Source organism: Fukomys damarensis, unplaced genomic scaffold (assembly GCF_012274545.1).
Source record: "Fukomys damarensis isolate Sample0158 unplaced genomic scaffold, DMR_v1.0_HiC HiC_scaffold_19, whole genome shotgun sequence".
NCBI classification, from domain to species: Eukaryota; Metazoa; Chordata; class Mammalia; order Rodentia; family Bathyergidae; genus Fukomys; species Fukomys damarensis.
In genome coordinates this window covers 27,574,408-27,590,412 of record NW_022900931.1, presented here as the reverse complement: position 1 = coordinate 27,590,412, position 16,005 = coordinate 27,574,408, and the positions used below count along the sequence as shown (strand labels likewise).

Sequence of the window (16,005 nt, the reverse complement as noted above, 5' to 3'; positions counted from 1 at the left end):
AAACCTGGATAAAAAAATGTCAGGAAAACTGTGGTGATGAACAGCACTGCCGTGTTTCTCATGAGGCAATGAGAGACACAGACTGCTCGCCAGGGAGACTGGACACTGCCCTTCAGGGCCAGGGAGCCTGAACCTCCAGCCTCCTCCAGGAGCTCAGCCAATGGAAGTTACAGCGTTTGGCAGGGCCACCTGGTGAGCGAGGCAGGCGCTCCCAATCCCATCTGGCACTGTTCTCTCCGACCTTAAGTGACTTGCCTCTTCATCTCACTTCACCCATTAATAAAATGGAAGCCAGTGCTGGCACGGGCACTGCGAGGCAGGGGAGAAGACACTGCAGGGACATTAAGGTTACCCGGGCTCCAAGCACCTACTGGCGGGACGATCGCGGGCAAGCCAGTCCCACTTACTATGTCCCTCTGAACACAAAGTGGGACAAACAATGCCTGCTTCTCTCACAGGTTATTGTCAGAACTAGATGAGAAAAAGTATAAACAGAGCATGAGAAAGTAAATTACTACTGACTTAAAAGTATAAAAATTCTTTACATTTTAAATTGATTTATGATTTATAGCCTTTTAAAATCGCCCATAAATACATTCACTACCCATAAATTCATTCTTTAACTACGTGGAACTTCAGATGCTACTCGGTCACCTAACAATAATTTAACGTTCCTTTTCTAACCCCGACTTGTGACAGTCTCTTGATTTGACTGTACAAATGATACTAACCTGTAGACTTTTTTGAAAACAACAAGGAAGGAAGTAAATACAGAAATAAAGAATTAAGTTTAAAAAACTACTCATTGGTACCTCCAGAGTAGTAATGAAATTGATACATTTATAAGAAGGACACAAAATATGGATGATTTAAGTTACAGGTCTATGATGAGGATTACGATACATCCTTCACTGGAAGTGTTTTGGTGGAGGGGAGAACAGCTTCCAGTTCCACCAAATGGAGGAGGCAGCATGCAGTGTTCTAACATGACCCACCAGGGCAGGCCATCCGAACGTGGGAGGCAATTCGGAGGCCAGTGACCACAAACCAACTGCCTGGGCCTGACCGATGAGCGCCTGAAATGGGCGGTATTTGCTCAAAGTAAACATAATGTGACTTAAACATCAAATATGCGAGGAAGGAAATGTGAAGAAGCTACCTTCAAGGAGCACAGATAACTCTCAAGAGGTGGTTACGTATGGCACTAAAATTCACTCTTGAGTTTAAAAGACAACCTTCACCAGTTACACAAAGGGCCCTGCGTGTCACGTCCTGTCACACAATCGCTACTAGGGGTCATCAGAAGGAATTCAATCGAAAGGGAATCCCAAGACCGAATTCCAGTTCTTAACTGCATATCCTACAAAATACAGAAATGAAACGAATGGAAAGCAGGAGGATGTATGGGGGAGTGAAAGCAAGATTCCAAATCAGAGATCCATGCTCTTTCCGCAGACTCAGCTAGTCACCTCTCTACGTGCTACTGCTTATATTTCAGAATAAAAATGATCCCTTGATTTACTTAAGAAGCTAAGAAACAACATACGTGGGGAGATCTGAAATAGCAAATAACCATAAACTTGCAACTTCTTAAGCAATTTTTCATGTATGGGCCTAGAAGTCATTACTAGTATAAAAATATTGACACTGGAAAAAAAATCCATGAACGCTAATGTCTCAAAGTGACATACTGGCAGCCATTTAATGATGTACATAAGAATTTATGTTTCAAATCTATGACTTTAATGTATGTGACCACAGGAAAGTAATACTTGCCAGGTAAAATGTTTAAATAGTTTCTCTCAGCAGTCTTCTCGTCATTCGCTCCATTTTGGTTCCCAGAATCTATTCATAAGATGATGCACCAAGAAAGAACATGACAACATGTAAAAACACATCACCACCACAATGTTCAAATCAAGCAAAAATTTACCGCGAGCCTTTATAAGCCAGGCATCCTGCTACACACTTGCTATCTATGGTCCCACTTAATTTTCTCCAAATGATAACCAAGACTCTGAGGTAAGTACTATTATTGCCTTGGTTTTTTGTTTGTTGTTTGGTGTTGAGGATTGAACTCGGGACTCTACCACTGAACCACACACCCAGCCCAATGTTCATTTTATATATAAGAGGCCGAGACAAATTAAACAACTCAACCCAGAATGCACAGATAAGAGATGAAACCAGGCCTTGAACCACATACTCAGGTTCTTAATCCCACAGCCTTAACCACTTAGACTTGCCAACACTCTAGTTTCCATCTGGGAGGTGCAGGGCAGTAAGTTAACTACACGTAAAACAACTTCACTTATAGCTGTGGTGTGGCGACCTTTATTTTTAGCATTGGAGTCAATACTGCTGACAGAAGTTATTCAGGACTACAATGAATGGCTAGTAGGACCAGGAATCACTTCACAGTCAGCCTGTCCCTGAAATTTATTTTTTAACTTTCCAGACTCTATATAATTAATTTTAAATGGCTATGTAAGACTATTTCAAACAGAGTTTTTAAAGATATTCAATAGTTTTTCTTTGTTAGAAAGATAAATGTTGGTAAAATAAGAAATATTAGTATTGAATGTACATTATGAAGACCAAATACATTATTTTATATACACACACATATTTTAAAGAAGATATATTTGAATTTTATAGGCATTCTAGCAAGTTACAAATGTAAAATGAACATTTAGTTTTCAAAGTAGCTATCTTTAAGAAGCTGTATTCTTATTCCAATTCAATTAAAAATATTTGAGAAACCATTTTGCAATTACCCTTTGAATTAGAAAACAACTTCAAATGAGTAAACTATAAATGCTAAAAAAACTATGGTTTAATGATTTAAGTAAAAGCTTTGTTTTTATCTAATGAATTGATTTATATCATAGTATCTTATAAATACATATTTTATAAATAAAGAGACAAACAGAAACAGAAGCTTCTGTTGCTGGAATCTGTATTTAATATCTGTGTCTAATATAGAGCCAAGCAGTTGATAGGCTTTGAATAAATGTCTGATCATAGCACAGATTGCAAAAGACAACAAATAAAGACCTTGATTTTGCTCACAGGGTGTACGAACAAACAAATCCTATTAAGGAAGCAGGAGAGTTTCCATCCATAATCCAGTACCTTCCCTATGTTTTGATGAGTAGTATACTGTGCTAATACTAAGATGCCATTTTATTTTTTTAAAATATACATATAAAACTTACACATGAACAAGTTTTGAGTTTTTATCACGAACTGCAGACATATTGGAGTATAACCACAGAAAGGAAACAATAGGGTATTTTAGAATAAACAGGTGTTTATGTAACAGGATGTGAATAAGTAACAGGCGTGCAGTGAAATGGAAGAGTTGGATAAAGCTCTTCTATAACACACAGGTTTGTTTAACACAGTTTTCTTTTTTTTTGTTTTGTTTTTGAGGCAGGGTCTCACTATGTAGTTGAGACTGACCTGCAGCTCACTATGTATCCCAGGCTGGTCTCCAACTCATGGCAATCCTCCTGCCTCAGCCTCCCGAGTGCTGGGATTACAGAAACGGCCACCATGCCCAGCCCTAGGACAGTTTTCTTTTACAAATTAACCTGCTTTACTGCCTCATATAAAACCACAAAGTAGTTGCTTGAACAAAAACAAAATGTCATCATCCACACGTACTGCCTTAACCGTGTGTGGCTGAAAAGCTTCCTGTCATTTGCAGCATACTTTCTATCTTGCATGAATATACTACTCTTCCACCTTTTCCACACCCGTCATGATCTCAGTGTTTGTGCTTAGTCACAAGTACTAGCAATAGTGATATAAAACATTTCTGAGCACACTGTGTAGGTTTGAATGAGATGGGGGAAGAAGATGCTTGAAGAACAGGAGGGCATTCAATTCTTAAGATTTCCTGAAAGGTCCTGTGAGGATGCACTGCTGTGCTGACTTCTAACCCTCAGCCTGGCTCTGACAACACAAGGCGAACAGCCACAGCAAACCCCAATGCCCTCAGAGGGATTACAAGCTGATAGAACAGCTGCAGTCAGTAACTGCTATCGCCGAGTGTATGTGTCCTGTACTGGAACACCTGAGAAACCCATTCTACACATATGCTTGCTGTGAGCACACTCACACCCTCAGACAAGGGGTACTACTGCACTGTGTGCCCTCATGTGTGGAATCTGAACCAGCTGCGTGTACAGATAGGAGAAGGGTAAAGCCGGGCTGGCAGAGGTAAGGTGTCAGTCAGGGATACAAAGTTTCAGTTACAGCAGTGGAGTGATTTCTGGAGATCTATGTGCAACAGTGCTCTTCCAGGTGTATGAAACTCGTGAAGAGGGTTAAGTGTTCTCACCACCAAAACATATGGTGGCCACCGTCTAAGGTGACAGGCGTGATTCACCCGAAGGAACTCGCATGATTTATATGTACACTGAATCATGAAATTGTATACAATAAATGCACATCATCTTTAATTGTCAAATATACCTCAATACTTTCTTAAAAATTTCCACTACATTTTCAAAGTATTTGGAAAGAATTCTGCACTACAGATAAATATAGAAAAAGCAGGCTCTCAAGGACAGAAGTTTTTTAAAAGAACAACCCAAAACAAGTAATTAATGTTACGCTATTTATGGAACAGATGGAACATATGAAAAGCGTTATGTTTCATGCTTCCTTTTTCCCTATGACTTCAATGCCTTATGTCATTCTGAAGATAAAATTCTGAAATGTTATTTTATTTTTATCTCAGGTGGTGAGAATTGAGCCCCATATAATGCAGCCTGTGTCCTGAGATTTAAGAGTTATTTTGACAGGGCTGAGGGTAGAGCACTTGCTTCGTGTGCATGAGTCCTTGTGTGGGGTCCCCAGCAATGAACACACACACAAAGGAAAACACTGGCTGTCTCTAAGGTCCTGGGAAAAACGATCCCAAAAGGACACCACGACAGAATTCAACCTTCTGAAGATCTTAAATTCAGTTCCTTGTTTCCTTCTTCCGACTCATACCAGTTGAATTCTCTGTGCTGCACTGACCACCCACAGCCATCCCAGTGACCAGCGGAGCCCTACCGACCTTGGTCTTTCACCTTACTGCTGCGCTGGGTCCTGGCATAGAGCGCCACCTGCTGAACGACTTCCAGTTGCTCTTCAATTCGGGGGAAATGAAAGTCGGTGCACTCTTGGCAAACTGTGGCAAAATCTAAGGGATCCAAGATATGGACAAAATTCTAAATGCAAATTATCAAATATTTAGCATCTATTGACAGACAACAAGGTCAAGGAAAAATAGAAAGTAAAACTCACAAGTATGATTTCTTATGATTTTTAATAATCATACTTTAAATTAGGGCACTGTAAATTTGTATTGGTTAGAAACTTACTTTTCAATCACTCAAAAGAGTAAATAAGGATATTTTAATATTATTCCAGGCTTCTCTTAAATCACAGATGATTTGATCATAATCTACCCCCCAAAATGCTACAAAATATAAGACATTTCTTATAGTTAGGAAGGGAAACTAATTCTATTCAAGCTTCTTTCAAAAGCAGCTGTATAGTTCAATACTTTTTATGTATTAAAAAATTCAGAAATAATCATAAAAATTGAGTCATACTAAGAGGCAAGGAAGAACTTTCGTACATTTAAGAAGACTATTAAAAGAAGAGACAAATGAAGGAACTAAAATTCACTGAGCCAGAATCTGCTTCAAAACTGAGAAACACATCTGTACCTTTGTTATTTAGTTTTATCCTGAAATATGGATCCTATAAGAACACTATATACAATGTAATCGAATTTTAAGACAAATATAATTTCATGAAGTAATCTATCAATGCTAAAATATGCAACAAATCTAAAATAGCTATAGCTGGGTATGTTTATTGGTAGGTCTGTGTATTGCAGTGATTAAAAATAAAGTTTTTCCATAATTTCTTTCTTTATAAGAATGGTATTACAAAGCAAGATTTAATGAAACAAGAGTGTACAACGTCTGCTCACCTCTCTTAATACCACTATATGAATTAATTCGATTGTCCACCAGTAAGACCAGGCCGCAGAGTGATGTGGAATACAGGGACAGCGCTGTCTGGAGCCGGTGGAGCTTCACACCACTGCGAAGATTTCTTTTATACTTGCAGAAGTCCAGCATATCTGCCCTCAGCAACCTCAAGTTGTGCATGGTCTTCAGCTGGGCTCCTGGTGAAAGAGGCAACAGTCCCAGGAAGATATGTAAATGGATACAAAAACACAGTATAACCGGAGTCACCTCTCTATGACAACAGTCCAGGTAAATCCATGCTACAAATCATGATTTAAAATAGGCTTTATTGGCTTCCCATTTTAAGAACTACTATAATTTAATCTATTTTAAAAACATAAGTTATAACAGTAAACATATAGCTAACGAACTATATGGGCAAAATCTGGAATGAAAAATAATGTGCATACTCTTCACACATTTTAGGGATCTTTTTGTCTTACAGGATCAGTCTCAGAAGTTATAATAAATTACAACTGCAGAATCTAATATACTTACCTAAGTGAATGGTGAAACTTTCTTCTAACTTCCTCTGTTCCTCATAAATCCTTCCAATTGCATCTACAGATTCTCTGAACAGACTTGGCTGAACTTTAATCTCCTCACTGAAATTAATAAAACTGTAAGCCTTCCTTTGCGTATTTGACAGACTTTTCTTAAAGGAAAGCAAATTTCATAATGAAATAAGAGAAAACAGAAAAGCTGAAAGCAGTGCTTTACTGATTTCTAAACTCATCCTTAAGCCACGATGACAAGACAGACCACAGGCACTGACAGGTTGTAAACTTCCCACTTTGCACCAAGTCATGCAGATTCTTCTCACTCATCACAACATCAATTAGCATATTACCATTTAAAATTTCACAGTGAAACTGAGAATGAGAAAATGAAGTAATTGACATATTACTTAAAATCACATCATGTATATCTAAAAATATATAATAAATCTTATACCAGGGCTAGCTCTAAACAAATCAGAAAACAGATGAAATGATAGCAATAAAAATTAAGCCATATAATGAAAAGGTGAAGTTTGTCTTAATGTATACATATCTGCTTTCCATCATTTCCTGTTTTTTTTAACCTCCAACATTCTCCTCCTACTAAGTGACCTCTCTTTGCTCTATTCTGCTCTCTGTATTTCCTGAAAAGGTTTCCAAAGTGGAGGTGTAGGTGTACAAGTATTCAATTTGAATTTCAGGGTAAGTTGAAGATGGTAAGGGTCTGTGAGAGTCATGTACTCTACTGACTAATCTACTTTTGGGGGTTAATCCAGAGTCTCATTAATCTCACTGACTTTGTTAGTAAGTATGGGAAATTTAAACCGAAAATAAATACATATTGATATCCACACCTTAGCATAAAGGAAGCAACAAGAGAATGTTCTTCCCACTTCAACAATGAGGAAAAGCCAGAGAATTTACATAGTCATAACTTTTCCGGAGCCCATCAAAGATCTGAAGAAAAAACGACACTGAATTCCAATGTGCAGCATGACGCTCCTGGACAGACAGGACACACAAGCAGTTCCATTTCTGTCACAGTGACCTGAACAGGTGCCGTCACATAAGGGAGCAAAAAGCCGTCTGCTAAAATTTTAATAAATTCTTGAAGGCCAAGTACGGGCTGGCATACCACTTTAGAAGGCACCTGCAAGCTCTATCCCATCAGCTCCCACCAGGTGCTTCCAAGGACAAACCGGGGAGACAGCAGGCACAGGCAGAGATGCTGAGAATGCCCCTGACGCCCAGATAAACATCACCTGCCCAGGACTAGAGCTGGACAGAGACCACAGAACAGGACAGCAGGTGCACTAAGTAACCTGCCCTGCTCCCATGTGGCTCACACCAAATGGTAAAGAGCAACACTGAGTTGCCAGGAGAGAGAGCAACAGCATGGAGAAAGGATCTGCTATGGCACGGACGCAGAATGCTGAAACCTGTCTAGAATCCCAACTTCAGCCCAGGCCCAGAACAGCATAGACCATTGCTGCAGAAATGAAGCCTACTGGGACACTGACAGTAACTGGCACAAAAGCCGAACTGCTCAACTACTGTTAGGGTTTGCACAAGCTTCCCATTTAGGGCCAGTTCATTTCTGCATGTAATTACTCTTCACTTCAGTTTTTTCTAATATTTACAACATCTAGCCTGCAGAAGAAAAGAAGAGTAAGAAAGGAAAAGAAGGGAGAGGAGGAGAGACAACCTGAAAAGCAAAGAGGGAAAAAAAATACATTATAAAGAGATAAAGCATGAACAGAAACAAATTTAGAGATGACCCAGATACTGAGTCTAAAAGAAAGAAAAAGACTTTAAAATAATTCTGACTAATATGTTAAAAGATGTAGTGGAGAAGGTAAGTAAGATATAAGGCTATATAGAGTATTTAAAAAAAGAGAGAAAACAATGGAAATACTAGACATAAAACACATGGATAGGTTGATGACCACTGATCACCATTATCCTAATACCAAAACCAAATAAAAACTTTGTAACAAAAGCTAGAGACCAACATATGGATATATATACCACACGTGTGAAGTACTATTCCACAACCTATACACAAAAGTTAAAACTTCTAGAACATCGAATGTCTTCGTGATCATGAATTAAGCAAAGATATCTTAGACAAGACACAAACCATTTAAAAACCGAAAAACTGGCACAGCACAGAGGCTTTTGAGGGTGCTGAAACTGCTGTATGATGCTGCCAGGCTGAACACAACGTCACTATGCATTTGTTCAAACCCACAGAATATGCAGCTGTAAGAGTGACCCTGAAAGACTTTAGTTGAACATGATGTACATTTAATCTAGGCTCTCTCTCCCTCCCTTGCCCCACTCTATTTTTTGAGAAAAGGTCTCACTACATAGTTCAGGCTGGTCTTGAACTCACTATGTAGTCCAGAATGGCCTTGAACTGGAGGGGATCTTCCTGCCTCAGCCTCCTGAGTGCTCGGATTACAGGTGTGCAACACACCTTGCTTGTGGTGCAGGTTCTCAGTTGTAACCAATGTACCGTTCTGTTGGGGGATGCTGAAATGTGGGAGGCTACATGTATGTAAGCCACGGATACCGTCTTAATTTTGTGAACCAAAACTACCCTAAAAAACAGAAGTCTTCATTTTAAAAATTGTTGAGTTGCACCTAAAATGAAAGACTGCTCTCTGAAAGACAGTAGTAAGCGAATGAACAGACAAGCCAGAGCAGGAAGAGAATATTTTAAACATACATTTGATAATGGATTTGTATCCATAACATATAATAAAAGCACACAACTTGATAATAAGAAACACAGAGACAAAGACAGAAAATTAGCACATGGAAAGTGTTCAACATTATTAGCCGTCACGGAAACACTAAATAAGGAGAAAGTGAGTGATCGTCACCACACTGACTGGAACAGCTAAATAGCAACACCAAGTGTTAACAAAGATGTGGTGCAGCTGCCACTCTCATATCGGGTCGCAGCAGCCACTTGGAAAACTGTGTGGCAGTTTTTATAGAGTTAAACATATACCTAGTGTTACGGTGTGGGTCTAGATGTCCGCCAAAGCCTCATGTGGTCACAGGTGGCTTTTTCAGAGGTGGCTGGATCAAGAGTATACAATGGGGAAGTCAGTACACTGACTGGTGTGCCCCCCCATCCCTGTAGTCTGGATGGGATAAAAGGGGCACAAGGATGCTGTTAAGGTCCCTTGTTGCTTCTGCTTTCTTCTGCCGCCATGAACTGTGGCCCCTCTGCCACGCCAGCTGCCTTGGAGCCAGCTGATTATGGAATGAAACCTCCACACACTGTGAGCTAAATGAACCTTTCCTTCTTTAACCCTGGGTGTTGGATACTCTGTCTCAGTAATAGAAGAAAAGTAAATAAGACACCTGTGGCCTGGTGCCAACATAAGAGAAATAAAACATGTCTCTATAAAGAACTTTATAGCAGCTTTATTTATAATTCCTTGAATCCTGAAATACTTGAAAAGTCCATCACCAAGTAAATGGATAAGCCAATGAGTAATACAGTATTACTGAATAATAAAAAGAAAAAGAAAATACCGATACTTAGAACAATAGGAATGAGTTCCAAAGGTACCATGCTAAATAAAAGAAGCAAACTAGGGACAGCAACATACAGTTTGATTCCATTGTATAATCCTCTGGGAACATCAGGACATCGAAACTGATGACAGAAATTGGACAGGTTGACGGGGACTGGGAAGGGGGAAAGCAATGGCCTAGGAAGTATAAAGCAAAATGCTGAATCCCGAGTGTGGCGATGATTTTATGACTGGTTGTGTTAAAATTCACCAAACTGAATACCTAAAACAGAAGAGTTTTACTTTATGTGATTTATCCCTCTACAACCTCACTTTTGCATATAAAGTTTGGTGGAAAACAGGCTTCCACTCATCAAAAAGAAAGGCAAATGAACAAAGCCACAGTAAAAACAGTTTTCACAGGAGTACTGAGTCTTTAGAAGCAGCAGCAGCTAGAGGCCAATGTTTACACACTGGGCTTGATCCCACAGATTGGATTTCTGAAACTAAAGCAACCACAGGATAACTTTTGTAGTAAGGGTCTTCTGTAGGAAGGAGCTCAACTTCCCTACACCAGTGGCTTTCACCTTTTTTGTCTACAATACACTATATATATTTACATTTTGACTCAATTATTAATTTATACAAAGTCTTATGCATAAGACTGTTGTTTTTCTCTATTTCAGTCTACTCCTGTTCTATTCTATTTCATTGTTATTTTAAAAAAACTGGTTGGAGAGTAAAGAATCTACAGCAGTTCCTCAAAGACTGCAACCAAGGGTCTGAGAAAACATTAGACAAGTAAAAGATTACAGGAAGTACATAAAAGGTGACTAAGGTGTTGGACAAAGAGCTTAACAAACCTATCCCACCATCCCATGAATATTTACAGAGTGAGTCTTGCTGTGCCACTGTCAAGAGCTACACCCTTGGCAAGGAGCTGCTTGCCATACAATGGGTGAAAAAAAACTAGACATAATTCTTGCCTTCAGCGCAAACAAGTAGGAGAGGCTTATTTTATGAGACATTTAAAAATGTTTATGGCATACACTAGCATACTGTGAAAACAGTTACTCCCATGTTCTCAGTGCATTTTTATTTGAATATACTTTAGGATTTGAAAGTGGAAGTTCTCAAACATATGAAGATGCAGCCAGGAAATAATACAGCCTTGTCAAGCTCTAAGGCAGAGTGTTAAACAATATATTTAGGTCATAAGCATCACACAAGATAGGAATTGCTACTACACATCTCAATTGGTACAGAATTAAAAAATTTACAGATCAGACTTCTTTGAATATAAGCTCCACAGTTTTTGTTCTGCCTAAAGAGTGTTTGGCATCCAACCAATTGCACTAAGCAGGAACTGAGAAAAAAAAAAAACCAGTGTGGTACTTAGGAGTAAGTACCTTGAAAGATTTCTACAGCTAAAGTTCTAGGGGAAAAAAAAAATCACCATTTTAAACCAACCAGTTACCACTTCCCACTCCCCCTACAATACACATAGAGCCTATGATGCAAAAGGTGTTAAAAGGAAGCATACAGGCCAGGGATTGAGCTGTGGTTCCGCCACCTGCCTCGCAAGTACAAGGTCCCAAGTTTGATCCCTGGTACCAAAAACAAACAAACAAAAAAATGGAATCACAAAATTACCTTGAATATTCACCAGTACCTTAAAAATACATACAGCAAGCCTCAATCTTCCAATAAATAGAAACTATTACTAACAGTGGAATTTTATATGAGTAAGAAGAACAATGTTTAATACCTCAGGGAGCTGTTGTTGGGGTTTTTTAAGTCTTGATGAAGTTTTATCACCCATTCTTGATACTCTTGTTTTTGGATAGCTGTTGATTGTTTTAATTCATTTGACCATTTATTCTCTAAGTCCTGAAAGATACAGTGGGCCAATCATTTAACTTTTCTTTCAAAAACAGTAAGTATAAGAAAATGTTAACTGCATGTGTAAAAATCACTGTATTTCACTTACTTGCTGGGATTCAAAATGTTGAGCAGCCAGTGAATTTACGTCTTGATCTGTGAGTGATTTTCCCAACTCCTGCATCACCTTCTCCATTTCAAGGCCTTGTCTAAAACACACAGTAATCAGATCTACTCGTCAGACTTTCGATACATATGAGCACTTTGGTCACCAAGCAATCTGAGTCAGTGAGCAGAATGTTTGGTGAATGATCACACTAACCCAATGGAGTGAAAATGAAATGTCTGTTTTACAGGCACGTATGCAGGGGTGCTGACTCTAATGCTGCAGAGCACTGGAACCCCTGGAAATGGGGACAGAGACACCCTGGCAACATCTTCCAATATCAATATCATTTGTTCAGCTTGACTACAATATAAAAATGTAACACTTAAACCCAAGTGACCTTTAAGTTATGTTGGTTAGTATTTCAATAGTCCAGACAACTTCTCATCTGCAACTATTCTAAAAAGTACTCTGAAAATCCACTTAAAAAGATTTTCTACTTGTCTAAATTCGTCACATATTGGTATAAGAACCAAAGTGACCTCAACCTCTGAAAGTTACTCAACAACATGCAGAAGCTGCAGATTAGGTTCTGAGGGTCACACTTCTAAATCACAAAATGACCACTGGAAAACAGTCTGAACACAAAGTGCAGTCTTCCCTTCTGCGTTTGTCCAATGTAAATAAAGAATGGGTTTCCATTCAGGGAAAACTGACGGTGCCAGAGCACAGACCACTCTTACCTAGGGGAGAATGGCAGCAGGGAGGGGCCTGAGGAAGACTTCCTGCTTTTTCATCTGTGATATGAGGAGGGTGTACTGACTTTGTGAAAATGAACTGAGCTGCACTTTGTTGCTTTTTCTGTGCTATATTCTCTGCCCTTCTTATTTGCTTTGAGACAGGCCCTTGCTAGTTTGCCCAGACTGGCCTCGAACCAGCAATCCTCTTGCCTCAGCCTCTCAAGTAGCTGGGATTACAAGTATGCACCACTGTGTCTAGCTGTATGTATAGTTTAGTAAATATGGTCATTTAAAAACCCAAATTAAGAATTAGTTAATTAGATATTAGAAGGTTCTAATACAAATGCATGCCAAAAATTTATTCTGCAACACATTTCAAATAAATTGAGAAAGAACAAAATACAGACATAAACCAAATTTTACACTCATTAATAGAAATAAATTGTTCTTAAAAATGAGTATGAACTTAGCTTCACCAATTAGGGATCTGTATTCATATATGTGATGAGTGGAACTCATTCATGAAGTTTAGAAGTCTTCTTCTGCCTTCCATCTTTCTGTCCTTCAATTCCTTCCTTTTCCCCGGACCTTGTACATGGGTTTATCTGTATCCATATCTTCTGGTATTAAATATTCAGTATCATTGGATTACTATTCCTAATGCAATTGACCCTATTAACATTTGGATAACTACGATAGGTCAGGTGAAGATTACACTTGCAAGTAAGATTTTTATTTAGAAACAGAAATAACTTAAATATTTACAAAGTAAGCTTACATATAAATTCTATTAATATTTTACATTCCATGTGTTCCCTCTTGTGGATAAAAAGCATCTCTGCCACTTTTTTTAAGTTTAAAGAAATATCTTGGATGTGGTTTGCAAAAAAAAAAAAAAAAAAATTTTTTCTGGGGGGCGGCAAGAATTCAAGAAATAAAATTTCATGAACACTTATTTAATTCTTTTGTTTCATCTTAAATATGTCCAAAATTCAAGTGGCTAAGACTGTAGTTAAGGATACCATATATATTTCCTATGATTAAGATCAAGGGAAATTTTATATATTTCAGGTGAAATAGAAAATACAGATTGGATCAGTGTATCAGGTGTGGCAATTCTGCAACCTGTATATTATTTTGTAGACATCTGAAGAGAACAGATCCCTATAACTGGAGGGTACACTGAGAAACTGTCTTCTAAAGACATAAATGGCAATAAGGTGAAGAGTAAGGAAACGTGCCACCTCTGTTCATGAACGGGGAAGCGACTTAAGCACCAGCACTTTGACTCCAGTGAAATTCACTTTAAGTCCACTGCTTGCCTTTGCAATAAATACTGCATTATAGGGAAGAGAGCTTATTATTTATCTATGCGGACAGTTTGGACATATATAAAATGAACTACAAAACCATCTTTAAAATACAAGCATTGTAATATTATTTATGTATTTAGAATGAAAAATAAAAGGCAAAGCCCCATCTAGAAATCTGGCCAAAGAACACATCAAACAATGGAATAAAGCAAATTCCTGCAAAGTAGAACTCTCAAGTGCCAATAAAGTTAAATAATTAGACGTCGATTCAGTATCCCAAAAGGTGAAGAGTCAGGTAGAACAGGAATCTTCTACTTCAGAAAACAACAAGACAAAACAAAACAATCACGAGTATCAATGGCTGAGACAGATGTTTGGCAGCAGAGGCAGCAGAGCTCGCTGGTCTAGGGTAATGCAGAGCTGAGCGAAGCACTGGTGCCGATGTGCAGGCCACAGTGGGGACTTGGCACCACACAGCTGCCCTGAGATGGGTAGGGCTCAGCCCAAAACCCAAGCGTTTGCGTCCCTGATACAAAATGGCGCAGTATTTGCACACAACGGACATCCATCCTGTCCATCCTTATCTTACACATTCAGTTATATCTAGATTACTTATGATACCTAAAGCAGTGTAAACCCTAGGACAGTTGTTGCGTTGTTTAGGGAATGGCAAGATAAGAAAGTGCATACAACAGCATAATTTCTCCCTGAATATCTGTGAGTTGCAGTTGGCTGAATCCACAGACACAGAGGCCCAACTGTACTCAAACAGGCAGAATTAGTGTAGTTCTGGAAATCTAAGATCCAAGAGGACCAGTAGTAAAAATCAGACAAATAATCAGCATTTGGCAATCATACTTATATATTTAAAAATGAAATTCTGCATTTTATTTTAAATGTGTTCACAATTTTATTGGCCAAATAATAAAGAATGAGAAAAAATATTAAATTACTGTCTGCCCCAGGGACACAGCAGCTTTAACTATTTACCTAGTGGCAACTAGCCATATGGCAAGTATTCCAGGTAGAAAGGGATAAACTGTCCCAAAACCCAAATTCATACAAAGAATGATAAGCCAGGGATTTAGCTCAGTGGTTCTACCACCTGCCTTGCATATACAAGGTCTGGAGTTCGATCCGCGGTACCAAAAAAATAAAGAAATAAAAAGAACAATAAATGTCTCAAAGTATCATGCTTTTTGTGACACAGGGACTGTTATACTACTTTACGCATACGGGAATAAATGCCTCAGAGGAGAATGTGATGAAAACTTACCAATATACATGATACAATAGGAATGCCAATCAGTACCCAGAAGACCACCCCTCAGAAGTACATAACTAAATCAGGTTGCTCATGATTTTTGTACTTCTTAAATTTTCTTAATTACGAGAGACTTCAAAGTAAAAGGTTATTCTCAACTTGCCAGTCTTAATGTTTTCTAATGGGAAGCTGATAAGAGCAAGGACACTGCTTTAAATTGACGTCTTTGAGGGGCCAGGGATTTAGCTCAGTGGTTCCACCGTCTGCCTTGCAAGCGCAAGGACCTGAGTTTGACCCCTGGTACCAAAAAAATTAAAATAAATAAAATAAATAAACTGACTTTTTTGGGATTTTTATATCAATCACACACACAAATATATGTGCTTTGATCCTAGCATGCTCCCACAACCAAAGAAATCTTATATCCATAACATTAAAAAATTCTTAGAGGTGTGTACATCTAAAGACTTAAGGGCTGGGGATTTAGCTCAGTGGTTCGGTGGCCTGCCTTGCAAGCGCAAGGAACTGAGTTCAATTCCCGGTACCCAAAAAACAAAACAAAACAAATAAAGACTTAAATAAGGTAGTAACTGTTAATAGATTCTGATAAAATTTTTTTTTTTTTAA

The 16,005-nt window shown here is 38.5% G+C and overlaps 1 protein-coding gene across 4 annotated transcripts in view; it reads right to left on the bottom strand.

The window, feature by feature from the left end:
* The window catches only part of CUNH12orf4 (chromosome unknown C12orf4 homolog), a 34,248-nt gene that overhangs the window by 10,499 nt on the left and 7,744 nt on the right, over nucleotides 1-16,005 (bottom strand). For all 4 annotated transcript variants that reach the window (XM_010611589.3, XM_010611588.3, XM_010611587.3 and 1 more), the window contains 6 exons: nucleotides 12,065-12,164; nucleotides 11,843-11,964; nucleotides 6,540-6,646; nucleotides 6,002-6,199; nucleotides 5,075-5,200; nucleotides 1,777-1,845 (listed from right to left, as the gene is read on the bottom strand). In XM_010611589.3, the coding sequence (XP_010609891.1) occupies nucleotides 1,777-1,845; nucleotides 5,075-5,200; nucleotides 6,002-6,199; nucleotides 6,540-6,646; nucleotides 11,843-11,964; nucleotides 12,065-12,164 (722 nt within the window). The remainder of the gene's footprint in view (nucleotides 1-1,776; nucleotides 1,846-5,074; nucleotides 5,201-6,001; nucleotides 6,200-6,539; nucleotides 6,647-11,842; nucleotides 11,965-12,064; nucleotides 12,165-16,005) is intronic.